This window comes from Ruditapes philippinarum, unplaced genomic scaffold (genome assembly GCF_026571515.1).
Source record: "Ruditapes philippinarum isolate M1 unplaced genomic scaffold, ASM2657151v2 ctg1967_1_1_1_1, whole genome shotgun sequence".
In the NCBI taxonomy this organism is placed as follows: Eukaryota; Metazoa; Mollusca; class Bivalvia; order Venerida; family Veneridae; genus Ruditapes; species Ruditapes philippinarum.
Window position 1 is genome coordinate 78929 of NW_026852011.1, and position 25592 is coordinate 104520.

Here is a 25592-nt window from a genome sequence, read left to right on the forward strand (position 1 = left end):
GAAGACGAACATTAAGACAATTCAGTCCCAAAGGGCTTTAAGAACTGTCCATCATAGAGTCTCCCACTTGGTCCGTCAGATGTAATCAAAAGAGGAAAGTGTAGCGTCCAACTGTAAAAGGGTTGAACACCAAGCATGCGGTATGCCTTAAAATAATTGGGTCATAACCTCTTTTAATAAACCGTTTGATAATTTTAATGAAGACGGCAGAAAATATTCTATGACCCATGATCCTACGAAGTTTGTAAACCACATCTCCATAGAAGTCAGGTTTGCTTATACCTTGTCGTAAAAGAGTTTTTAAATTACAATTAAATTGTAAAACTAAAATCTGAATTACGATGGTCAAACTTAGTAAAATATTTACGCAATTTATAATAGCGATAACCTTGTTTATGAAGTTTGTTAGTAATAAATAAATTGCGTTCATTAAAATCACCAACACGACTGCACGCCCTAGCAAATCTAATTAATTGAGAAATATACACCCCATATGATGTAGCATGAGGTACATCTCCATCTAAATGTGGGTAGTTAACAATATTACAATCAAATCGTCTCTTTTATCGTAGATTTTAGTTACTATAGTATTGTTAATGATTGAAATGTTTAAATCTAAAAAAGATGTAATAACGTATGAAGAGTTAGTTTTATTCAATTTAAGTTCACTGGGATATATTTAAGAAGCCAATGGATCGAAATAAGGATTATTCATGTTAAAAATATCATCTAGGTAGCGGGAAGTGTTGTTAAATGTAATTGTCAGGTAATATTAATAAGCGTTAACGAAATGTTAATTGAAATTGAAACACTTGTCAAGAAAATAAATGTGTCAATTTAGACACTACAGAGTACGAGTTTTGCATTGATCTATTATCAAAAATGTCGAAAAACACTAACGGCCCTGTTTATTTTTTTCCAAAGCGACTGAAATACATGAAAATGTTTAGATATAATATATTTTTCATTTACCCTTCAGTCGAAGGTAGCCTATCTATGCCCGCAAAGAGGATATCAAATGCAAATGCAAAATGCTTCGATGGATCTTCAATACCTAAAATAAATTGGTGTGATTGGACCTTTAACTGCATAGACTTTACGGATGAATTGTCATGTCAGAACAGAGTAAAAGGTTTGCACATCGTTTTTTTCTAAAATATGATGTATAGTTTCTACGGTGTATATGAAAAGAGTACAATTTATTTTTGAACAGTAAGAAACTTCGCGCCGCGCCCCCACTTTTAATCTTGTTTTCGCTTCATGCATCCATATTTTATTGTTTTAATTTCGCTCCGTGCATCCTCTCGCGGCGAGGTTTTATTTATTTAAGTTTGCACTGCGCCTCAACTAATAAGCCATGTCCCCGCCATTTCAACTAGTAAATTCTCTAGTTGTATCTAGGCAGGGTAGCGGGGCGAAGTTTTATTTATCTAACTTCGCCCCGCATTCATGCTCATAAGTGTGCCTTTGCATGCGCCACGTCATTTTAACTTGTTAATTCCTGACTTTTTGCATGACGGGGTCGCGGGTCGAAAGAGACGAATGGTACAAATCAGCCACCATAATACCCACAACTTTTGTCGTACAACTTTTTACAAGGAGCAAGACTACAACAATATTTATGAACATGTTATAACAAAATCGATAATACACAAAAAACACGATAAATTCGTGCTTGTGTTTTACAGTGCACCAATTTCTTTTATTATCTTTTTTTGTGATAAACAACAACTAATAACATTTCTATGAAAAATTTAAAAGCAAAATAGTTATTTTAAAAATTAAAAAAAAAAGATAATTAGCACGTTTTGTAACCTGGGCATTAGCTTTTCCATTTACAACATATGCAATAAACATTATGATAACCATTGTTTATCTTCCTTTAAAGTTTTTTTTATAAGTTTTTCTATATTGATTGTTCACATAATATTATGTTAATCGAATTCTTATTAGAAAAGCTTTTAATTTCATTTGATAAACAAGCAGAGAAAAATGCATATGATTCATTGTACTTCAAAAGCTCAATTGAGCACAAAGTGCTCAGGGCATGTGAATGAAGTGTGTCCATTGTCCATGGTTAGTCACAATTTATTTAAATTTCATTTCCAACTTAACCAGTAGGTAAACAATCCGTAGGCGACCCTGTTCAGCATTTTTTGTAAATTGTTTTAAGCCAGATTCATAAGTAGAACAGAGAAACTAGAGCTAAAATGTTCATTCTTTAATAGCCCTCTTCTCTAAAAGGCAAATCAAATGCTTTCCTTACTAACCAATAACTTCCTAAGCTTCATGCGGCATTTCAACTTCAGTACCAACATTTCATTTTTAACAACAAGGATTCATTCATTCATTAAGAGCCAGTTAAGTCAGGTGAACGATATTTTGGCCATCATGAGTCAAATGCTTCAAATGGTGTTTAATTTAAGATCACGATCTCGCAATTATTGGCAATGCAATGATGCAATCTAATTTACCCAAACGACTCAAACCAGAGGCATACTTCACCTGTGAACATAGTAAAGAGTTGATATCTACATTAGCAAAATGTGATAACGTCATAGATTGTCTTGATGCTTCAGACGAAGTAACTTGTCCTAACGGTAATATTGGTATTTTTATTTTTAATTTACATGTTAAAATTAAATTTTCTGTTTACATTAATAATTTATAAGAACGGATTTAAAACGGACAACATAGGTGACTTCCAGTAAAGGTTATTTATTCTGCACGATGATAATTACTTATACATATATCTTTGTCAGTTTCATATGTACATGAATTTTTTGTTATTGGTTAATTCAAACACATGCACAATAACACATGCACACAGACACATGCGCGCGCATTGTCATTATACTAAATCAAGAGTCTAAGCAGTGACGTGGAATTTTTTTATTTACACTATCTCTGTTTTGTTTGAAATACGAACTAATTATGAAGTTTATTATGCAACTGATTTGGTAACTGAGGATAACACTTTATCATATTTTATAATTATCAAGTTAGTAACCTGAAAGAAAAAATAACCTCGCCTATTTCAATGGACCACAGACACTTGGGGTTTGGAGCTCAAAACGCTTTTAAAATCCAAATTAAATGCATATTTGTCAATCCCAGCACATGTACTGATTATATATATCAAAAAAACTTAATATAAGCCGTTTTGAAAAAAAAAAATTCATATTTCAACATCTATAATAATACACAAGATAAAATTGTTCGCCGGAAAAAATCCGCACCCCTACCGTCATAATCACAATGTATTTTATTCCTTTTCCAATATTTTCACATAATCCTTTGGTCCATTGACACAGAAGATACAATTCTTCACGATGATGATCAATTTTTAACTTCAACGGTAATATAAACAACGCAACAGCCGAAATAAATATCAATATTATCGCCGTTTTCCTTCAATGACATTATCTTTCGATAAATTCAAACGTGCCAGTCGACTATGACCGAAGCCATCCGATTATGTGGTTCCCAAACTTAAAAGCGCTGCGCATTTTGCACACGGCAAATGCATTTATTTGGATTTTTTAAAGCGTTTTGAGCTCCAAATCCCAAGTGTCTGTGTATCAGCCTTTGAAATACACAATTTTTATTTGACAAGTCTCGAATCAAAAAGTGATATTTATTATATTAATTTCGTTTTCAATATCAAACAATTGAGAAAGCGAAAATTAAGGCACAAACTTAATATTGTGACGTCATAGTTAAATTCGCAAATGACATCGTCGACTTCATTTTATAAACATTACAATCAGGCTAATATTTACTTTGTTACACCAGGTTGTTATATAATAGCTAGAGAAAAGTTCCGTTCAGAACATAAGCTGCACGTTTGTGTAGCTTTTGTTTGATTGCTATGTTGGCTGATTTACGCCATGTCGTGTTTTCTCTTCTTTGCCTCCAAAACGCGAAAATGCAAAATCCCGGATGGATGTCAAAGTTGACTTTGTCGTCTCTTCGTGTTTTCGCTTTTTCAGATTTTCAAGGCAAAAAGAGAAAATACGGTCAGAAGAAAGGCTAATATACGACATGTAAAACCTGTCGTCTATTTGCATTATGTCGTAGTTTCGCAGTTTCATATTGTTGTATTATGATTTTTTGCATTGTTATGTTTTCTCTTTCACTCGCATTGTTGCATTTTTACAATTTCGTAAATCCGCCTGTAGCAATCATGGTCATATATGATTAACATATTTTCCACAAGTACATTCTAATGATTCAATCACATTTTATGAAATGTAACAATGCGAAAAATGCATCAATGCGAAAATATATCCATGCGAAGAAGCAAATACACGACAGATGCAATGCGAATATATGACAGCTTTTGTGTGTCGTATTTTCGCCCTTGTTCTGTCGTATTTTCACTTTTTTGCCTCGAAAATTCGAAAAAAAAAAAACAACACGAAAACACGAGAGTCCAACTTTGTTGTCTCTTTGTTTTGTTTGCATTTTCGCATTTCACCATAGATTGCCGATTTAACTTTGATTGAAACTAAAATATAATTTTAAGCTTTGAATTTGACATGTCAAGGAAAATAGTGCAGAAATATTAATATGATTTATAGACTAGGGATATATTTGGATCGATTTTTATAGGTAAGAAAAACTTGAGTCGAAAGAAAAAAGAAAAAATGGCTGCCATTTACAAAATCTTAGTTTCAGGGGCGGAGGAATTTGTATTCATTTTTTAAACAAAAAATACCCCTTTCTACAAAATGCTCTATCTAAAAAGAGATCATTTTGTACTTGGATTATTTATATGTGTTATATGATAAACGTGCCCGCACATCAAGCGAAGAGCGCTGCTATCAATGGAATGTCATACGAATTCATAAATTCATTTATTATCCCCCGCCGAAAATTTTTGGCGGAGGATAAAATAGTCTCCGTCCGTCCAACGTTCCGTCCTTCCGTCCGACATTTTTGTCCGGAGCATATCTCTAAAAGTATTTGAGTTATCAACTTGAAACTTCATAGGTGGATAGACCTCATTGAGGAGGAGTGCAGTGCACAAGAATGATAACTCTACCTTGCATGATTTTTGAGTTATTGCCCTTTGTTATTTTTCAAAATTGATTTTTGTCCAGAGCATAACTCCAAAAGCCTATGAGATATTAACATGAAACATCATAGGTGCATAGATCTCACTCCGGAGGTGTGCAGTGCACAAGAATGATAACTCTACCTTTCATAATTTTTGAGTTATTGCCCTTTGTTATTATTCATACCTAATTTTTCACTTGAGTGGAGCATAACTCAAAAAGTGTTTGAGATATCAACATGAAATGTCATAGGTGGATAGATCTTATTGAGGAGGAATGTTGTGCGCAAAAATGATAACTCTTCCCTTTACAATTTTTGAGTTATTGCCCTTTGTTTTTTTCATGCTATTTTGTCCAGAGCTTATCTCAAAAAGTAGCTGAGGTATCAACTTGAAACTTCAAAGGTGGATTGATCTCATTAAGGAGGAGTGCAGTGCTTAAGAATGATAACTCTACCTTCATTATTTTTGAGTTATTGCCCTTTGTTATTTTTCAAAATTAATTTTTGTCCAGAGCATAACTCAAAAAGCCTTTGAGATATCAAAATGAAACTTCATAGGTGCATAGATCTCACTCAGGAGGCGAGAACTGCACAAGAATGATAACTCTACCTTTTATAATTTTTGAGTTATTGCCCTTTGTTCTTTTTCATACTTAATTTTTCAATTCAATTATTTTCTCAAAAAGTATTTGAGGTATCAACTTGAAACTTCATAGGTGGATAGATTTTACTGAGGAGGGATGCAGCACACAAGAATGATAACCTACCCTGCATTATTTTTCAGTAATTGCCCTTTGTTATTTTCAGCCATCAGTATTCACATAGGTTTCAAATCTGTAATCACTATAGCCATCAGTTTTCATTACCAAAATACCTCCTAAAATGGAATTATTCCGCTCTACTACATATACATTCTTCCAATGAGCAAACACATTCGGCGGGGGATGGCCATGTTGACATGGCTCTTGTTATGTTACTTTTTTTAAAAGCGAATAACATGCTAGCTCTCTTTTGAAGAGACTTGCCGAGACCTTTAGGACTGTCTAAATCAGACAAGTCTGATTAAATTGATATCAAAAGACAGCAGCATGTTTTACTATTTATTATGTAATACATGAATAATGTCAAAAGTAAAAACTAATCTACTTTTAAATAACGAATTTTGTAAAAAGGTGCATTTTTGTTCAAAGAAATAATTCTTGACAACAACGTCCTCCGCCCCTGGAACTTTTTTGTAATTGGTGGTCTTTTTTTCTTTCGACTCGAGATTATGTCCTTTGATAATAGATGCAGTATAATGCAACATACATAAATAAAATAAGATTTTTACATTTCAACGTCGATCCAAACATATCCCTACTACACTATTCACATAATTTTTACTTTCCGGAATCGCCAGTGATCCGAAACTACCATACGAACTGTACCGCACTTTTTTCCATTAAATACCATATTCTAAAGTTCACCATATTTTCAGTTTAAATCAAAGAAAATTTAAATCAGCAAAAAACACAAGATAAACAAACATATTTCTTTTTTTGTGAACGTAACTCTTCGCTTACTTATTCAACGTGACATTATGCTCATATTTTCATAGTCAAGCTGAGTTTTCTTATATATATATTTCAAAAGATTGACTGTCAAAATGGTGTTTGACCAACGGTTGATATTGGAAAATACTTAGGATAAAATTATATGTTTGCCTATAATTCAATAAGACTTCCCCACTTTTTTATAAACTAAACGTTATAGGTATGGATCTGTGCGTTATAGATTCTATACTGTATTGTTTATGCGAACTTAATTATTAAATTAAAAGGAATTATGGCATATGATACTTTATTTTGATCTTTACCTTTTTCAATTACTATATATACCCTTGGATGGGCATGATGTCACTTTAATTAATGATAATCTGACGAAATAAAGTAAACATAAACTTACAAGTTCTCCATGTTTGTAATGTTTATAATATGACGTCATTTGCGAAATAATTATGACGTCACTTTATTAAGTTGGTGTTTAACTAGTCGCTATCTTATTTAAATTCGTAATTGAAAACGAAATGAAAATAATAAAATTACATGATTAGAGACTTGTAAGGGTATGAGATAAAATCGTAGAAACTCAAAGGCTGATTAAAACGAAAATATAAGCAAGTGAAAAAAAATCATTTGAAATGGTTTTGACATTTTTTGATAGCAGGCTACTAACACGATATCAAAAATAATTAACAGGCAATAGTTATCGGACAATTATAAGTATAGACTAGGTTAAAGTTTATTAGTACGTATTTGCAAAAATTAAATTGGTCAGGCGCGGCATAGCCGCGCGACCTATTTATTTTAGTAAATGAGTAATAATAAATTGTAATCGGCTTAGTGTTTAAATTATTTTTGTACACTCTCAACATGTCTCCGCCCTCTTTCATCACGCGATATTGATCGGCATACAAAAACCATACCTGTCAATATCTTTTACCGACTTATGTAAATTAGAATCTCACTTACCTGACACTTAATTCGTGAAGGTCAATGATTATGTTTAATTGTTAATAAGGACATACGAATTCGAATTCATGACGAAGGATTATGTTTACTGCTTTAACAAGTAAAATCTACGGATGAGTAATTTGTGAGAACAAAGATAGAGGTAGTGTCCAGCATTACCTTGTTTTCAATGTTGCTCTTTTACTTTACATATTCATTGAAATATAAGCATTTAACACCTTTTTTATTCTAATTCAAAATCTCATAGCAGTTTTTTCGGGTCTTTTCGGTACCAGTACATGCAGTAAGTTTTGTTAATTCTATCAAAAGATTGAACTTCCCAACATTGTCCATGTCATCTAGAAATATATTGTTCAAAGTATTGTTTTACCTGAAATGGGGTCTTAGTTATTGCACATGGGCATTCAAGCTAGTACACCCCAGGTGTTATTTTTTTAATGTCACAAGTTCTCTACGGAAACTTAAAAGTGCACATATTTTCATTGTCAAGTTGAGCTGAATTGACTTTATATCTCAAGAGATTGACTGTCAAAATTAGATGGTGTTTGACCAACAGTTGATATTGGAAAATGTTTCGGAAAAAATTATAAATTCACCTAAAATTTAAAAAGACTGCCCCAATTTTTTTTATAAACTAAGCGTTATATATAAATTTTAATGGATCTTTAATGCAAAACTTCAAAACATATAAATCGCTGTACTATTTTAACTGTTGTATTGTATAGAAAACAAAATGCTAGGAAACCAGTAATATTTTCAATTAAAACGTTCAGATTGAAACCTCGGAGTAAAAAAAAAATGTCCATCAATTTAGTATATATTTTTTGTTTCTGGAGAGAAAAGGTAATTTAATACATATGTTTGTTTTCACGGCTACTTTCTCTTTAATCCTATGTATTTATATGAAAAAAATGTCCACAATATTATAAGACGAGCGTCTAAACTAACAGCTGTTCTCTAGTGCATCGCAAGAATGTAAACAAAACACCAATATCCCTAAAGCTCCGCCTCCAAGGTACACATGCGGAATAGCGTTGGTTAATTAATCAGTCCATTCGATTAGCCTGGTAAGTACCACTGGTTCTTTAAAGCTCATTTACTAAAATAAATTCTTTCAAAATTTGAAATATACTGTCATCTCTTTGGACAAAAAGTAAGTTTTAACACTAATAGCAGTTAATGATAATATTTATTAGGATGTGATGACAACGAATTCTCTTGTGGTGGCGGACATTGTATAAAATTTAGTCTAGTGTGCGATTTTATATCCGACTGTGCGGACGGTACAGATGAAACATGTGGTAAGTAGTAAAATAAGAAGTATGGAAATTTATAACTCATTAGATTGCTAGATTTCTTTCCTTGGTGTCATGTCTTTAAGACTATATTTTACTGCAGCTTGCCAATAACGACAAATGGCTGTTTTATATAAGAAATTTGTATGGACAGAATGCATATCGTTAAGGTAATTGTTATAAATGGTTAAATACATTTTCTATATAAGCATCATAAAAACTTTCATAAAAAAAACTAAACAAAAGGGCCGATAAGGGTTATCTTGGTGATACATTGAAAACTTATATATCCTACGGCAATATGTCATCAATAATACTTAAAGCATAAAATCGGCCATTTTTCCCTCTTTTGCCCATGTTATAACAGGACCAAAACAATGTGTTAACATAGTCACGCGCTCTTGTTATAGCCCGGTTTTACTATGTGCAATACATAAAGGGCCCAGTAAACAACAACAAAAAAAAAAAATAAAAAAATGACGATTTGGCCTGTTTGTCAAAGTGTTATATTGAAATTATTGATTCGAGGGCCTCAATCGCATAACGACGAGTAGCATTCAAGTTACTGTGACGGATATACTGCACATAGACATCGCCGATAAATCTTAGTTGTCGCCCTTTCTAAGAAACGGACAGTTGTCAATATAAAGAAATAAATGTCATTCAGTTTAACCCTCAGATTAAATTACAAAACAAGATAACACAAAATGAATAAGAAAAAATGTTGTTTTATTGATGTTTATGTTGATAAATGCTTTTTATGTTTCTTTAAGAGAATAATGTTTAGTGCCTGATATTCTTTTGCCCGAAAAGAAAAACGATTATGATGTCAACCGTCAATCTAAAATAATTCAGGGAATTTCTGAGGGTCATGTTTTGTCTTGGACAGAGTAATTAAATGTGTTTTTTTCTTGACTTAATAAATCTCCAATGTTAAGCTTTTTTATATCAAACAAAATTCGAATTTCGAGCGGTTCCGAGCATTTGAATTTCTTAAGTTGGCCCCGGAAAAAAAAACGCATACGTAAAACATGTAAAATTGGATAAATACCGTACAAGTTCAAGGATTTAATTTATGTGTTTTGTATTAAATATACATCATGAATCTTTTTTTAAATATTTTATGCTATAAAAGCATCAACGCACGTTTATTTCGTGTTATACAGGGTTCGGGCACCAACGTCCCTCGGGACTCTGCAGACGTTATAACACGAAAAAACGTGCGTTAACCCTATATTACATTAAACAACGGTTAAATTACTAAATAACAGCCTTCTTTTTATTACCAAACATATTCAAATTATAATCAAAACGTTTACTTTACGAGGATGACATTGGGAAATAGTGTTTCTTATAAAAAAACTTTCTTGTGTAACTAACTTACATGTCAAATTCAAATTTAATTAAATTAATTTGTTTCTTGCATGTTTAACTTTTACTGCATATTGATTGTTTACAAACATTTGCAGATTTCCAAAAGTGTGATGAAAATGAATTTCGTTGTGACAATAAACAGTGCATTCCATCAGAAAAACGATGTAATTCTAAACCTGACTGTTTGGATAAAAGCGACGAAGAAAACTGTGGTAAGTATATAATATTACATTACGAAACAAATCAACTTGAGGATCGGTTAATTTGTCTTACTAAATAAAAAATGTATGATCTATGTATCGGAAGCTGCGTCCATTACTCAAAATAAAGGTGGTCTTCTATAAAGAACTGCCATATATTTATATGCTACTCTATTTTCATAGTGTGTCCACTTATAGTGTGCTTTGTATGACAAAACAGGTTTATTTCATGTACATAAAATACCATGTAGTAATTACCAATATTTTCAAATATCAAATTTGGGCATAGTATATCTTTAAGAAAATTCATTTTATAATGTGTATCACTTACAAATCAAGTTGAATGATTAAGAACGACTTACCTAACTTGACCTTAATTAAACTGATTTACAAATATCATCAGTGTTTTTAAAATATTGCGTGAAGAAGTATCGCATTCAACATCATGTATAGGAATGGTAAAATATTAAGAAAAACATTATTTTAATAAATAAGTCCTGCAAATCACAAGTATGTTAATCATTATATACATGTATGTACTGGTTTCTTATCAAAAAGGTAAGAATTGTTTAAAATATAGGATCCGTATACGTCATAAAAGGACAAAAACGATAGGTTGTTCGTCCTACCAGATCTGTATAGATCGAATGGCGACTTTCAAGCTTCAATTGTTAAAGAAGAGCTCAAATCCATTAATTTAGGCACTGGAGTAGAACCACCTATATTCGGTCATCGAAAATCGGTTATTCGGATGAAAATGTTCAATACATGAAAGAATCCGAAATGCCTGTATGGATGTTTCGAACCAACAGCGTTCAGGTACAAAAATCGATGTCGCAAATCTAAATTTTGAAGAAGCCAGAATCCTCATCTTACACTTACATTTTGTTTCAAAGTCAAATATTTATAACTCTTCATTTACAATGTACTTATTATATATGAAATGAAAAAAATATTATGGACTACGATTATTACAAAAAAGTTGAATATTACTGTAATCAAGTTTCATAAACACATCTTTTCTTTCAATTGAAGAGTCCTGCACAAATTCATTTCTGTGTGCTGATGAGTTCAAATGTATTCCTCTTCGTTTGACATGTGATCGGTACCCTGACTGTACAGACAGCAGTGATGAATTAACTTGCCATTTGAAAATTCCAACATCTGATGACATGAGGGATGATTATGTTTCTCTTGCAGGTAGGGAAGGTGAGAAAAATTCTTATATCAAGTCATTGTGTACTCAAAATCATTATTTTTTCTTCTTTTTGTTTTTGAGGAAGTGCTCATAACATTGATGACAAAAACATGAGTAAAACAATCTGGAAACAAAGTGATCCCTCGGAAGCATTAATCACAACAAATTTACAAGAGCAGTGCAGACTTGGTTTGATTGAGTCTGTACACGAGGGTTAATGAATACGTGCAACATACTTCACGCCCCTAGCACCGGTCGAGCTGTAGCAATCCTCAAAATTAAGGGGCATCAAAAGACCCCAAAGGGAAGACAAAAAAAATCAACACTGAAAATTCACACAGCACTGCACCTGCGTTTTTAAAAAACGGAAAAAAAGTGATCATATTATCTTTTTAAATGGAATTTGAGAACTTAACTCCCTTTTTTCCATTTTCTACTTAAATGTCAATGCTTTTAATGCCTTTAATCTTTATCTTAAAGATGAATCTTATGATCAACCTTATTTTTTTAAAAAGAAATGCATATTTAAATGGAACTTTCCCTGTCAAGAATATATTGCAAATTTAACTTTAGATGAACACGATTATTGACCAATATTTGGATCTATCAGTAGTTTATAAACATTTGAAAGACTTCTCAAAGAAGAAAAGAAGATTCAATAAAAGAACGCTGCCGACTCAGCAAAATTAAAAGTAGCATAAAAAATTCTTGTTTTATCAACAATGATTCTAATGCTTATCATCATTCACGCTAGTGTTTTGTACACTTATTCTTTATGCTGAAATTCACTTTTAGTTTCTTTCGAAATGCTGGTACCTTACTGACACGGACATGTTTTATGGCCATGTTTTGACTATACCTATAAAATATATAAACGAGCAAATTAAAGCCAAATATCATTGCGTGTTTATTAGTATCTTATTTGCTCGCATTGTATGGCTTATCAATTGATATTGGAAATTTTTTGTACATTGCTCTTACGTCTAATATTTTACAATCTGCAAAGCATTTTTATTAAGTTGCGAAGCAATCGTTACATAAATGATTTCGAATAAGCCGCATGATTTTCAACGGAATGACACAATTTTCTTTTTTGTATTTTTAAATCCTACATAAAAGTACAAGTAAATAAAGATATTCATATTCACCGGCTTAACACTTCGTGACCAATTTTAATTTCTTACATTGTTGATATTTTGTTTTTTAATGGAAATACATTTATTTCTTATCTCTATATACAAATACGGACTCAACAATTGTCTAATTTCATGGCAATGGGTTATTAACCGGAACAAAATAACATGGAACCAGGCTACAATTAATATGTGTCTCCATCTTAAGAGTACCGGTATCTGTTTTGCATTGAACAAAGCGCATCAGTGTAAGTGTTATTGCACTGCATTGTCATAAAACGTCATATATTTTCTTTCTACACATTTATTTACCTTTGGCAACAATAAAACATTCGTTCTGGAGAAATTAATTTTATATTATCTTAAAACTTTCTTTAATTGCGGCTTTTCACATTTTATTGCGAAGGCATAAAAGGCATCAAACCCGTTACCAAATCCAATCAAAATAAAAGCTCACATATGACCTCGCTTTACTTCATCAATAGATAAATCCTGTATATTAATTGATATAGAAACAATGTTTACATTATTATAAAAATGATTATAAAGCAAACGTATTTTCTTTTTCACTGCATACAACATTAGAAACGACTTTTTACTACAACAACACGTAAAAACGCTGAGAGATTTTGCAAACCGCATTTAAAATACAACACGCAAACTTTTAAATTCTAAAAATCAACAGCATTGACTTAAGCCGTCCTGTCGCAGTATTAAACGAGTACTAGTGTGGTCGTAATGAAATATCATTGTCGCTGCGTTTACCCTCTAACTTAACATCAATTGATCTAAGCCGACATTCGACAAAGAAGCACTTTATTTGGTCCTTCTAAAGGAAAATAATACACAGATGCAGTGTAACACCATTCATTTGCAGCCATTTTGGGCTTGCGTAAAACTCTCTTCGAGTTAAGGGATGCGACTGGCTTCTTGCCAGTTGTCTTTTTTCTTAACAGGCCAGTTCTTTATATTTTCATTTAGGTCAATTTAAATGATAGTATTATTGTTGTCATCAATAAATATCTATATTTCAAAGATTTCATGTTCATCTAATATATTTTAATGTTTTGTCGTGTTCACATAGGGATAAATGACACATTTTAATTGTTTTAAGCTCCCCGAAGGGAGAGCATATAGTCGCCGCCTTGTCCGTCTTTCCGTCCGTCCGTCTGTTCATTTGTCCGAAGCATAACTTGAAAAACCTTGAAGGTAATTTATTTTAATTTAACACAGTGGCGGAGTGCAGTGTCAAAGAACCATAACTCTATTTTTCCCCGCTTTTGAATTATCTCCCCTTTTATGTCCGGGACATAACTCTTAAACTATACGAGATATCAACATAAACCTTTGTAGGTAGATAAATCTCAATGAGTAGAAGTGTAGGTCAAAATAACCGTAACTCTGCCATATTTAATTTTGAGGTAATTGCCCTTTGTTCATTTTTACACTTTGAACTTTGTCAAGAATATTACTCTAACAATTAGAGATATCAACATGAAACTTTGTAGGTAGATAGATATCATTAGATGAAATTGCATTTCAAAATAACCCATAACTCTTTTCAGTCCTGTTTTTAATTAGCTCCCCTTTAAGAAAAATCTTGTTTGAGACAAAACTCTATAATTATAAGAGATTTTAACATGAACCTTTGTAGGTAGATATATCTCAATTGGTAGATGCGCAGTGCACAAAGAAACGTAACTCCGCCTTGCCTTATTTTGGAGGTTTTGTCATTTGTTCATTTTTAAAAGTTTAAACTTTTTCAGGAACATAACTTGGAAACCATAACATATATCAATAAGAGACTTCGTAGGTTGTTAGATCTCATTTTTTTTTAAATTCCAGTGCAAAGAAAAGTTTATCTGCCTTGTCTTATTCTTGAATTTTTGCACTTTTAACTTTGTCCAGAGACATAACTCTGAAACTAAAAGAAGTCAAAAACCTAATTGGGGAGCATCTTCCTGTTCGAATCGGGCTTTTGTGATCAAAGTTATTTCAACTCACACAGTCAATAAAACTGTCAATAAATATAAACATTTTATTGTTTGTGTTAAAAAATCCACTTTTCTGAATAACCTTTGTGTCTTTTAATAGACAAGGATTCACATTCATTGTAAGTATCCTAAATTTGATCCTTATTTAATTTATGTTTTTGCAGGAAAAACTTATCACACAAAGACCCTCATGAATATTAAAACAAGTCAATACAATTGAGATAAGTTATTAGTTAAAACCTAGAACTGTCCATAGGGCATAACAATAAGTTGTCCTTTTTAGCCATTTAAAACAAAATTTCCGCAAGAAGGAACAAAAAGAGGGACCTTGAGTTTTATTCTAGAACAAAGGCATCTCGATGTCGTGTAATAATGTAACAAAGCACATGAATGACACGGTTGGTTACCGGACATCATTATCAATGGACTTCTTTGAACATTGACATTAGAAACATTAGTGTGAATTGGAACTTTAATCCATTCACCAGAACTTCTCGTCAAATTTTTGTCAATTCAGAATTTTGCCAATATTTCCGCGTTGCTAACTTGACCACTGATACAGAATACATTTTTACAGTATAGAACACGAATGCACAGTCATATCTTACACAAGTCTCGAGAGCTACGGGGAAGCTTTTGGATGAATTCAATCAAATTATCACCGTTGATTTAACTTAACACTGCTGGGTTTATGCGAGGTTTTTGTTTGAAGCCAAAACAGCTATTTTTATTTTTTACCTTTAAGATTGAATGGCCCATACTACAAATAGTCAACTGGAAGTGATAGTCGATTTCCCTCTCTTACCCAACAACATTTTTTTTTATTTTTGAACATATTTAGCCTTGAAAGTTATAATCATTCGTGCATCAGGAAACTAGAAACTAGAGTATCCCACAGACTGTACATAATGCTAATCTCTGTTTGCCTGGCAGTGATGAATATGCGCATTCCTACCTTAAATGGAAAAAATGTGCATTAACAATTAAACGAAGTTCAATAATTATTGCTGAAAATGCTAAATGTTTCATTCACTGACATTTATAATGAAGGGCACTTGATTTGTTTGTCTGTCATCTAAAATGACGTTTTTATAAGCCTTTCCGTATTGGAGTAAATGACCTTTTATTTCTGTGAAAATATTTATAAAGAGATTTCATCTTCAAACTTATCCAATACAAGTGTGTGTGTTTGTGTTGGTGCGCGTGTGTGTGTGCGTGCGTGTGTTCTCGCGCGCGTACGTGTGGGGAATGACGTTCCAGTATGCTAACAACAACACCACAGCGGCGGTTGTTTTATTTAATTTTAAACGTTATTTTGATGTTAGTTTTGGGTCATCCCATTCATTACCAAAGCGGCGAGCTATTTATAACAACTTTTACTACAAGAATTGTTTTAATTTCCTAAAATACTGTCACAGACAGTATAAAATAATTACTAAGTTCTTGTCACGATCAAATAATTACATGCCCTAATGATTATTAAAATGTCAAGATGGCAGTTTCTGATACAACTGATTCTATTTCTATCAAAACTCGCCGGTTTACTGTAATCACATGAGGCACATTTTGTTTCAGAAACGAACATTTCTTCCTACTAAAGAAGGTGTAAACATGAATTTTATACCATGTAAATGATGGTTTTAAAACATAATCGATGTTCAGCAAGTACAGAATGTGAAATGATTTGTCAAAATGTAAACAAATAAGTATTTTTACTTCCATAAGTTAAACTTACGTATTGCTCAGGTTATATGCCAATGTGTAATGTTTTTTGATATTAACATTATTAACAGGACACCAGAAATTAAAACCTTTTGAGAAATGAAAACGAAATCATTTCTAAGCATGATGGGCCTCTGATAGATGTTTCCACCAAAAAGGTGGTTTCTTTAGTCTTTAAGAATCATTGATTGAGATGGGAACAGATTCGCACTGCGTCTCTTATTTTCAACTATTTTCAACTTAGTGTGTTTTTGTTGTTGTCAATACTCGAAGTGCATGTGATTTTTCCAGAATTTATTTTTCATCCTTCATATCATACAAAAACACTACTAAAGATGTGTATTTGTATATGAAATGAAAAACACACACACATATACTTTGTCTGTCTAAATTCATTGTATCCTACGGATCTACTTGATCCAGTTGACTTTCGGAAATAGATATATAGTTCTCTAGTCCCAATCAGCGAAAAAGACAATAAAAATGTCATCGTTGATTTGTGAAACATGATAACAGAGAACAAACTCTATATATGCGAATGTTGAGCCTGTTTCAATGTGTAGTGCAGTTTGTGACTGTATATAAAGCTGTTCTGAAACCATAATTTTTGTGATGGTGGGTGAGCAGTGGCTATGCTTTCATGACTGTTCTGCTAGGTTTTGTGCCGTAATTGGACTGTCATATCGATGTGGTGGTTTGTGTGTATATCTTCTCTTTTTTCTATAACAATTTATCTGCACACTTGTATCTTTATCTGATCCCACTTAAGGGAAAGTATAACTGTATTGAATTTAATTATCTCCCTTTATATATATATACAATTTAGTATTTTTTTGTTCAACGGACCATAAGGGTTTTTTTCTTTTTTATAAAGATGTCTTATATCATAGCTGAACAGTTTCACAAAATCCACAAAATGCTTGAGGTACTGAACATGCTAGGCGTGTTAACTTACCTTCGAGGCGGGTTAGCTTTCCTGCTATTAAACATTTACAATATATATACAATTGACAATTAAATTTAAACTTTTATATTTGTATCTAAACTAAAATGTGTTCATAGGACAGAGATTCCACCACATTCCACTGTTTTACGTATAATATCACAGATGAACAGACAAAGGTAATTGTACATGACTCTCTCTACCCTTAACCATTTCGCTGCCAGAGGGTAATTGTTTTATTGATCACCTATTGGCCAGAGGGTTTTCAAAGTAATTGCTATATTATTAATTAATATAAAATTTATTATTTGTTTTAGTATTACAATAATTATATATGTTTCAAATCTGTTAGTATAATAATAAGTATTGTCGATGGTACAATTTTCTTTATATTTATTATTATTATTATTATTAATTTATTATTATTATAACTATTATTATTATAGAAACGACTAAAGACGTCCATATGACAAATACGCCGAAAATAACATAAACCGTCCCTATGGCAGTGAAAGGGTTAATGGCCCGGCCATAGAAACGTCTTTCAATTGTTCCATTTTTTCATCTTGATTTTTTTTCTATATTAAGCTACAAGAATTTCAAATTTCAATTATATCCTAAAGTATGCTCTAAAGTAAATAAAAAAACAAAACAAGCGAAGTCCTAGATGCACAACTACACATTCTGACCAATATTTCTGTTAAATTTTCATGACTCTTGGTTAAATATTTTTCGAGTTTCGCAAGACAAAAGTGTTAAAAAAAACTATGTCAAGGTAAATAACTCTTCAGGTACTGAATTAAACTAAAACAAACATGGACATTGTTGAATGTATATGAGGCTTTTTGGAATAGTATTTAATGTTACATTACTTTTCCAATCATTCATTGAATATATTAAGGCATAAAATTGCTAAAATGCATGGCAAAACATGTATAAAAACTATTCTGAAATATTTAGAAAATGGGACCCATTTTGTAAAGAAACGAGCCCAAACAAATTGTGCGAATATTTACGAAAGTCGCCATTGTAAGGACGTACATCTGTGAATTGTCTCAATTGTTTCAAATCGGTCTTGTATGTATACAGTAGCAGCAGTAAGAAACGTGAAGTTGCAGTATCACAGCAGTAGCAGTAGCAATATTAATAAACGTGAAATTTGCAGTGGCAGTATCACAGCAGGAGCAGTAGCAAATTATAAAACGTGAATTTGGCAGTAGCAGTAGCGGAGCAGTAGCAGAATCAATATCACAGCAGTGAAAGTAGCACATCATGAGTAGTAGTTGCGCAGCAATAGCAGTAGCACATTTATAAAAGGTGAAACTGGCAGTAACAGTAGCACAGTATTGGCTGTAGCAAAATAAAATGATAAAACATGAAATTGTCTCAGCAAAAAAACCCGTAAAATCGGCAGCAGCAGTAGATCAGCAGTAGATTTAGCGCAGCAGTAGCACAGCAGTTACAGAAGCAAAATCATTTAACGTGAAATTGGCAGTAGCATTTTTATAGAAGAAGCAGTAGTAAATTTAAAAAACGTGTTGTTTGCAGTAGCAGCAGCAGTAGCAAGATATAAGACCGTGAAATTTGTAGTACCAAAAAAAAATAAATATAACTTAAATTATGGCAGCAGCAGTAGCACCGCAGTAGCAGAAGCACAGCAGCAGCAGCAGTAGATTAGCAGTAGATTTAGCGCAGCTGTAGCACAGCAGTTGCTAAAGCACAGCAGTTACAATAGCAAAAGTAATAACCGTGAAATTGGCAGTATCAGTAGCACAGCAGTAGTAGTAGCACAGCATTAGCCGTAGCACAGCAGTAGCCGTAGCAAAATTATAAACCGTGATATTTGCAGGAACAGGAGAGCAACAGTGGTGGCAGTAGCTAATTTTAAAAAAAGTGACGTTGGCAGTAGCAGTAGCAGAGACGTAGCAGTAGCACAACCGTAGCGTAGTGTGAAATTGGCAGTAGCAGTAGCACATCAGAAGCAGTAACAACATTTTAAAGATGGTACTTACAGTAGCACAGCAGTAGCAATAGCAAATAATAAAACGTAAAATTGGCAGTAGCAGTAGGTAGTAGCAAAGCAGTATCAGTAGCAAATTTATAAAACGTGAAATTTGCAGTAGCCGAAGGCACAAGCACAGCAGTAGCAGTAACAAATTAAATAAAACAAATGTGGTTGGCAGTAGCAGTAGCAATATTATAAAACATGAAATTGACAGTAGCAAAAAAAACCGTGAAATTGGCAGCTGCAATAGTACAGCAGTAGCAGTTGCAGAACAGTAGCAGTAGAACAGCAGTAGATTTAGTGCAACAGTAGCTAAAATTATTAAACGAAAACATTGACAGTAGCAGTAGCACAGCAGAAGCAGTAGCAAAATAGTTACAGTAGTACAGCAGTAGCAGTAGAAGTAGCAGTTTTAGTGGCAGTATCACTTCAGTGGCACAGAAATAGCTGAACAGTGACATGAATAATATTAAACATAATATATATATTTTTTCATCAATCAATTATCTTACATGTCTTACGACTTCCACAATTTGACAATTCTCAGTGTACTTGTCGATATTCAACATTAATTTCTAAATAAAAAACAACACATATTTTAGAATCACAAACTGGTTTGAGTAAAGCAATCATTCTAGATTATACAGACATACATTGGTATTTTTAGAGAAAAAATCAACCATGTTATATATTAATATTGTTCCATCATATATGTAATTGTATCTTTATAGTTTTAATTTCAATATCGAAGATCGGTTGCATTCGCAATGCTGGCTGAATACTTCTTAATAATCCAGATAATCGATTTCATGAACGAATATAACGTTGTAATTTATTTTTACAAAAATTGACAAGATTTATTTTTTTTTTATAAAAACCAGAGACATATATACAAAATATATTTTTAGCTATAAAATGATTAAACGAGTCAAAGTCAGTTTTGAATCCGGAATTAGGTATGTAACTTAGATATATTTTTCTATATTTTCTTATGGTTTTGGTTGGTAGTATAAATTGTTTTTTTTGTTCCAGCAAATCAGAAATAACTGGCCTTTGGTCAATGCACATGTAAATGGAATTAAAATGGGCAAACCCCGAAAAACAATTTCAAATATGCAATAATAAACATGATGAGTTTTTGTAATTATTTTCAGAAGTACATTTAGTACAGCATTTGTATGTTGATATTTACATTGATGCGAATATATGTGCCACGATATATGGTGTATTCCAAACAACTTGTTTCTTACAATTGAGTAGAATAAATAGGATGGCGCAATGAAAAATGATATTCTTATGCTAAAATATTAGTTATATTACTCAGGAATCGGGGTAAATTTGCGAGACATATTCGGGAAATACCAGAAAATACAGCGTATGCATAATATAAAACAACAATGCCTGAAGTAATGCACGAAAGGGTACCCGAGGTATCCTGTCGTCTGTACCCTGCTTACTGCCTACGGCACATTACCTTACTGTCCACTGCAGTCTGCTTTATGATTACTTTTTTCTTTCTGTTTCCAAGTATATAACCTATAAAAACTTAATAGCCATTGAAATAGTAGCAGTCGCTGTGCTTTTATATATAGATCACAAATTCACTGTGTCCAAGAAACCATCCTCGTTCTGTTTTCCTGAATCTCTACAGTGAAGTTACTCTAACTTCCGGCTGAGAATTATATGCAATAAAACATAAGGCAGCTCACACTAAGCAGGACCGAGTGCGCATAATACAGAATGTCATGTATGTAATCCTTAGTTAATGTATGATTCTCCTTTTTTTCAAATAATTCCATTCGTTGCAAAATTCCTTTTTTTGCATACGAGAGTAAACAATCTTTAAAACTGTTTTTGCGATAACAACGGCCCTTTTTTGTTTTTGAAATATAAAACGAAATGAAACAATTTGGTTTTCGTATGTAAAACCGTAGTGGAGTGACTGTTCATCATAGTATTAAATTAGGGTCAGCTTGCTTTTAAACTGACGTCCGAAGGGCGATTGTAACACGATATATTGACGCTAAATCGCAATGCAAAACGAAAACTGTGCTTTCAGTATTGCGTTTACGCCTATTCACCCTGAGGTATATACAACGGGTTTTCAAAATCTCAGTCAATAGGGCGAAATATTGCGCTATAATTTTGCGGCCTTTTCCCTCTACACCGCGTTAGTAAAATCGCGAAAATGCGTTTCTGTACTTCTGCTACACTGTTACAGTTACTGCTATTTCTGTTCTACTGCTACTTATGTGCTACTGTTATTGTTGTGCTACTGTTACTGCTGTGCTACTGCTATTGCTGTGTTATTGCTTCTGCTACTGCTAGGCTACTGCTACTGCTGTGCTACTGCTGTGCTACTGCTGTGCTACTGCTACAGCTGCTGCTACTGCCAATTTCACGTTTTATACTTTTGCTACAGCTACTGTTGTGCAACTGCTACTACCAACTTCACGTTTAATTATTTTTCTACTGCAACTGCTAACTGCTACAGCTATCCCTCGGTCGTTTGGTCTTGCAGTCGAAATATTGAGTTGAGTCTGAAACGTCTTGTGGACGAAATGACTCGAAATCTTATAAAATTACTTCAAACAATAATTTTTCTCGGGAACAATTTGAATAAAAAAACATTTATTACTTATCTTTATCAAATCAATAACATATAATTATTTATTTAAAACATGCTATCTTAATGATGCTGATTTATCAACAGGCCAAGTTCGTAAAGTAAACCGGAAGTTGTCAGATTTTATCGCTCCCGCCATATAATTATAGATTTTACTCTGCAACAACATGGTACAAAAATGTATTCATTAAAAATGTACTATTCTAAATATTTCTAGTATATCCTGCAAAAATATTTCATGATAGGGCAAGGCAGAGTAAGTTTGAAAATCTTCACATTATGCATCACTAGGCCACGACTGTCAATCATATTATTCGAATTAGTCGAATGCATATTATTTTCAAATAATAAATCTACTTATCTACTCTTCCTTTTGTATAATGTAATAGTACATTATACAATACATATATAAAGTGGTGTTGAAACGTTGGAAATTTCGGGTTTACTTCGTTTTAACATACTTTTGGCATGCCAGTTATATTTTTATTTTCCGACTGCCGCTCTGACTTAATATTATATCACGTGGTAGTCAGAATGCAAAGATCATGAAAATTACCAATGATCAGCAATGCAGCCATGTCCCATTTTGATATAGATTAGAAAACTGATTCATAAAATTCATTATTCTTTTAAACGTAATAAATAGCAACAGCCTTTTCAGCTGTAATTGAAGTGTCTTATTTTATTTTTTCTATATCCCTTTTTTAGGTAAATATTTTTCCTAGCCTCTAGAGAAAATAAGTATAACAAGTTGATTTAAAAAAGATCACGAGTTAATGTAAGCAATATTTTATCTAAGTGAAGTTTAACAACTGATTGCATTAAACATTTTATGTTCATAAGGTCATTTATATAGAAATGGGCACAGCATGCTTTATACATAGAAGATTGGCTTACAGAGCTGAAAGCAACACACTACACATGGATTGGTTAAACAATTGGGGAATTTAGTTAAATATATCTGTTAATTTTAGCTATGGCGAATAATGTACTCATGTAGAAAATTATATTCAAGAAATAAATTTTCTGTCAGGTTTCAGTTTGGATTTACAATCAATAGAATATGAATCTGGAAGAATAACTGTTTTCGGATACGGAAGTATGGTTTACAAAGAATGTTTGAGGAAGGGCTATTCATGTATAAGAAGAGTAAGTTTTTTTATTTCTTATTTTAAAATTTAAGAACATTTGCATATATTATTTGTACAGTAAGCACTTTTAACATATCCAATATGATATTATTTAAGAATTGCAATTTAGATAAAAGGTAAACATAGCGTTAATAAACTATTATGTCATAATTCTACTCACAATAAGTATCTTTTAACATGTCTAAAAATATTAAAAGTTTGTTGTAAGGCGTTTGATAAAATGAGAATTATATTTCTAATGGACCAGGTATAGTTTCATATTGTAAAGTTCGTGTAGAAATATTCCTTAAGTGTTTATGGCATCGGCACGTTGGTAACTCATCATATAAGATGTGTATATACTAAAGCCAATAATTGTAATGATCAAATGAATTTTTGCTACGTATTTTCGAAACTATAACCTAGTACAATATTTGTGAGATTAAAAATATGTTTACAGATTTCTAGCGGCTTAAACGTTTCAATAATTATTTTCGATAAAGCATTTAGTGATTTACAATGAATAAAGAAATGTTCTGTTCTATCAGTATAATTGCATATACGCATTTCGGATTGTTTTTTTTTCAATTTCCATTTATATAAGTTATCCCCTGTCGGTATTATATTATGAATGTGTTTATAACAGAACTGTTTGTATCTATTGTCAATGCTTGATTTTATATTTAGGTATATTTTATCCACGGAGTGTTATATTCAAATAAAAGTTCCTATAAGCAATGAATGTATGTTATTCTGGTTTATTGATTCTTAGTATGTTTTTATACATTTCTTTGTTCGATTATATTATGAGTAAAGAAGATAAGTTAGTCGTAACCCTAATGTTGATTTGTCAGATTTTAAGATGAATTTCCAGAGTTGCGTTGTAGCTTTTCGTAGCTAATAAATTTTGAAAGCCAATTTGATTTATTTCTGAGTTTTGAAAGAAAAAGATGTTCACTGATCTACCCATTTGCATTATATCATTTACATAAATTATGTCAGAGTTTATACAATTATGAAAATATAAAGAGTTTTTATTCCATAAAAACTGTTCATTACCCCAAATTATTTCTTTGCGAATATTAAAGCCGTGTTTGGGCTGCTTCTTATTAATATTTTTAAATAAAATCGATTTTTAATAAGCGTTTTATAGAAATCAGGTAAATAATAGTCTTTGGGTAAACTTGAGACAGATTTTAAGTTCATTTAAAAAACAAGAGAAGTCTTGCCGAATTTGTTTACGGTAAGTTTAGGTTGTCATGAACTATAAATCATCGTATTTTCCAAAGAACTTGATTCTCAAAACGATTGTTTTAAAATAAGATGATTGGATAATTTATATATCATTTCTATATTAACATACCAGTAATAAAATAAGCAATTATATGTTAATCTATAAAAAAAAGGGTTTGTTAACTTTAGTTCAGATATTATCTGTATTTACAGAACAAATCAGTTCAATGTATGCCTGAAAACATTTGTTATTTGATAATTGTACAGGTCTGACCCTCTTACTTGGAACTGTGCAAACTTGTACAGTCTTTTTTGCTTTCACTTATACCAAATGCCAAGTTTATAGAAAAAAAAAAGTAGACAACATGCCACAATAATATATAAATTAATTCACTAACCAATTTTGTATCCCTTCTTAAAGCTAAAAAAAATCTTTTACTAGATAACTCTTAATGAGTAATGTACATGTATCTATAAAGAAGTTGTATCAGCAGTGCATTATATGTTTTTTGTGGTATCTTTAATAAGCAATAATAAAAACGGTCTGTGGTACATCTTTGAAGAATGTCAGTTCATTGTTTTGTAAAATAACATATAGGCAATTGTTGAAATAATAAGATCATATTTAATTATTTATATTTTTCTCCGAAAGCTTTTTCTAAAATGTGATAAAAAGTAGGTTTATGCATTGCGTTCTCATTGTAATGCAATATTATTCCTGTCACATCTGAATTGGCGATTAAAATGAATTAAATAATATACATTACAAAAGTTATGAAATAAATACAATTTTTAAAGGTTTTATTCTTGTTTCAGATGAAATATGATTGTCAACTAAGATTCCATGAGGCGGCTGTTGTTGACAATTTAAATAATGAATTTGCTTATCCGTTTTGTTACTGCAGAGAAAGGGTACATACAGAAAGGTATGTGTTCAAATGACTATACCAAACATTTTGTTACATCAATGTTAGTTCAATTTGACATGGATATGGACATTAAGTTAGAATCTAGAATTATTGCACAAACTGAATGTTAAACTGCCATCAAATATATGAAAAATTGGAAAAAGTCCAGGCTCAGATGGTTTAAGTATAGAATTTTATAAAATATTTTGGATATATTTAAAAGATGATTTGATAAGTGCTCTAAACTTTTCTCTGGAAAT

General features: G+C 32.0%; 1 protein-coding gene across 1 annotated transcript; it reads left to right on the plus strand.

The window, feature by feature from the left end:
* Positions 1 to 2087: 2087 nt before the first annotated feature.
* LOC132746618 (LDL receptor repeat-containing protein egg-1-like) lies at positions 2088 to 25350 on the plus strand (the record flags this gene model as incomplete). The annotated part of the gene is made up of 6 exons (XM_060735832.1): positions 2088 to 2600; positions 8768 to 8872; positions 10336 to 10452; positions 11476 to 11649; positions 23095 to 23210; positions 25241 to 25350. Coding segments are annotated over exons 1-6 (767 nt in total), but the record flags the coding sequence as incomplete, so codon positions are not given.
* Positions 25351 to 25592: the final 242 nt, after the last annotated feature.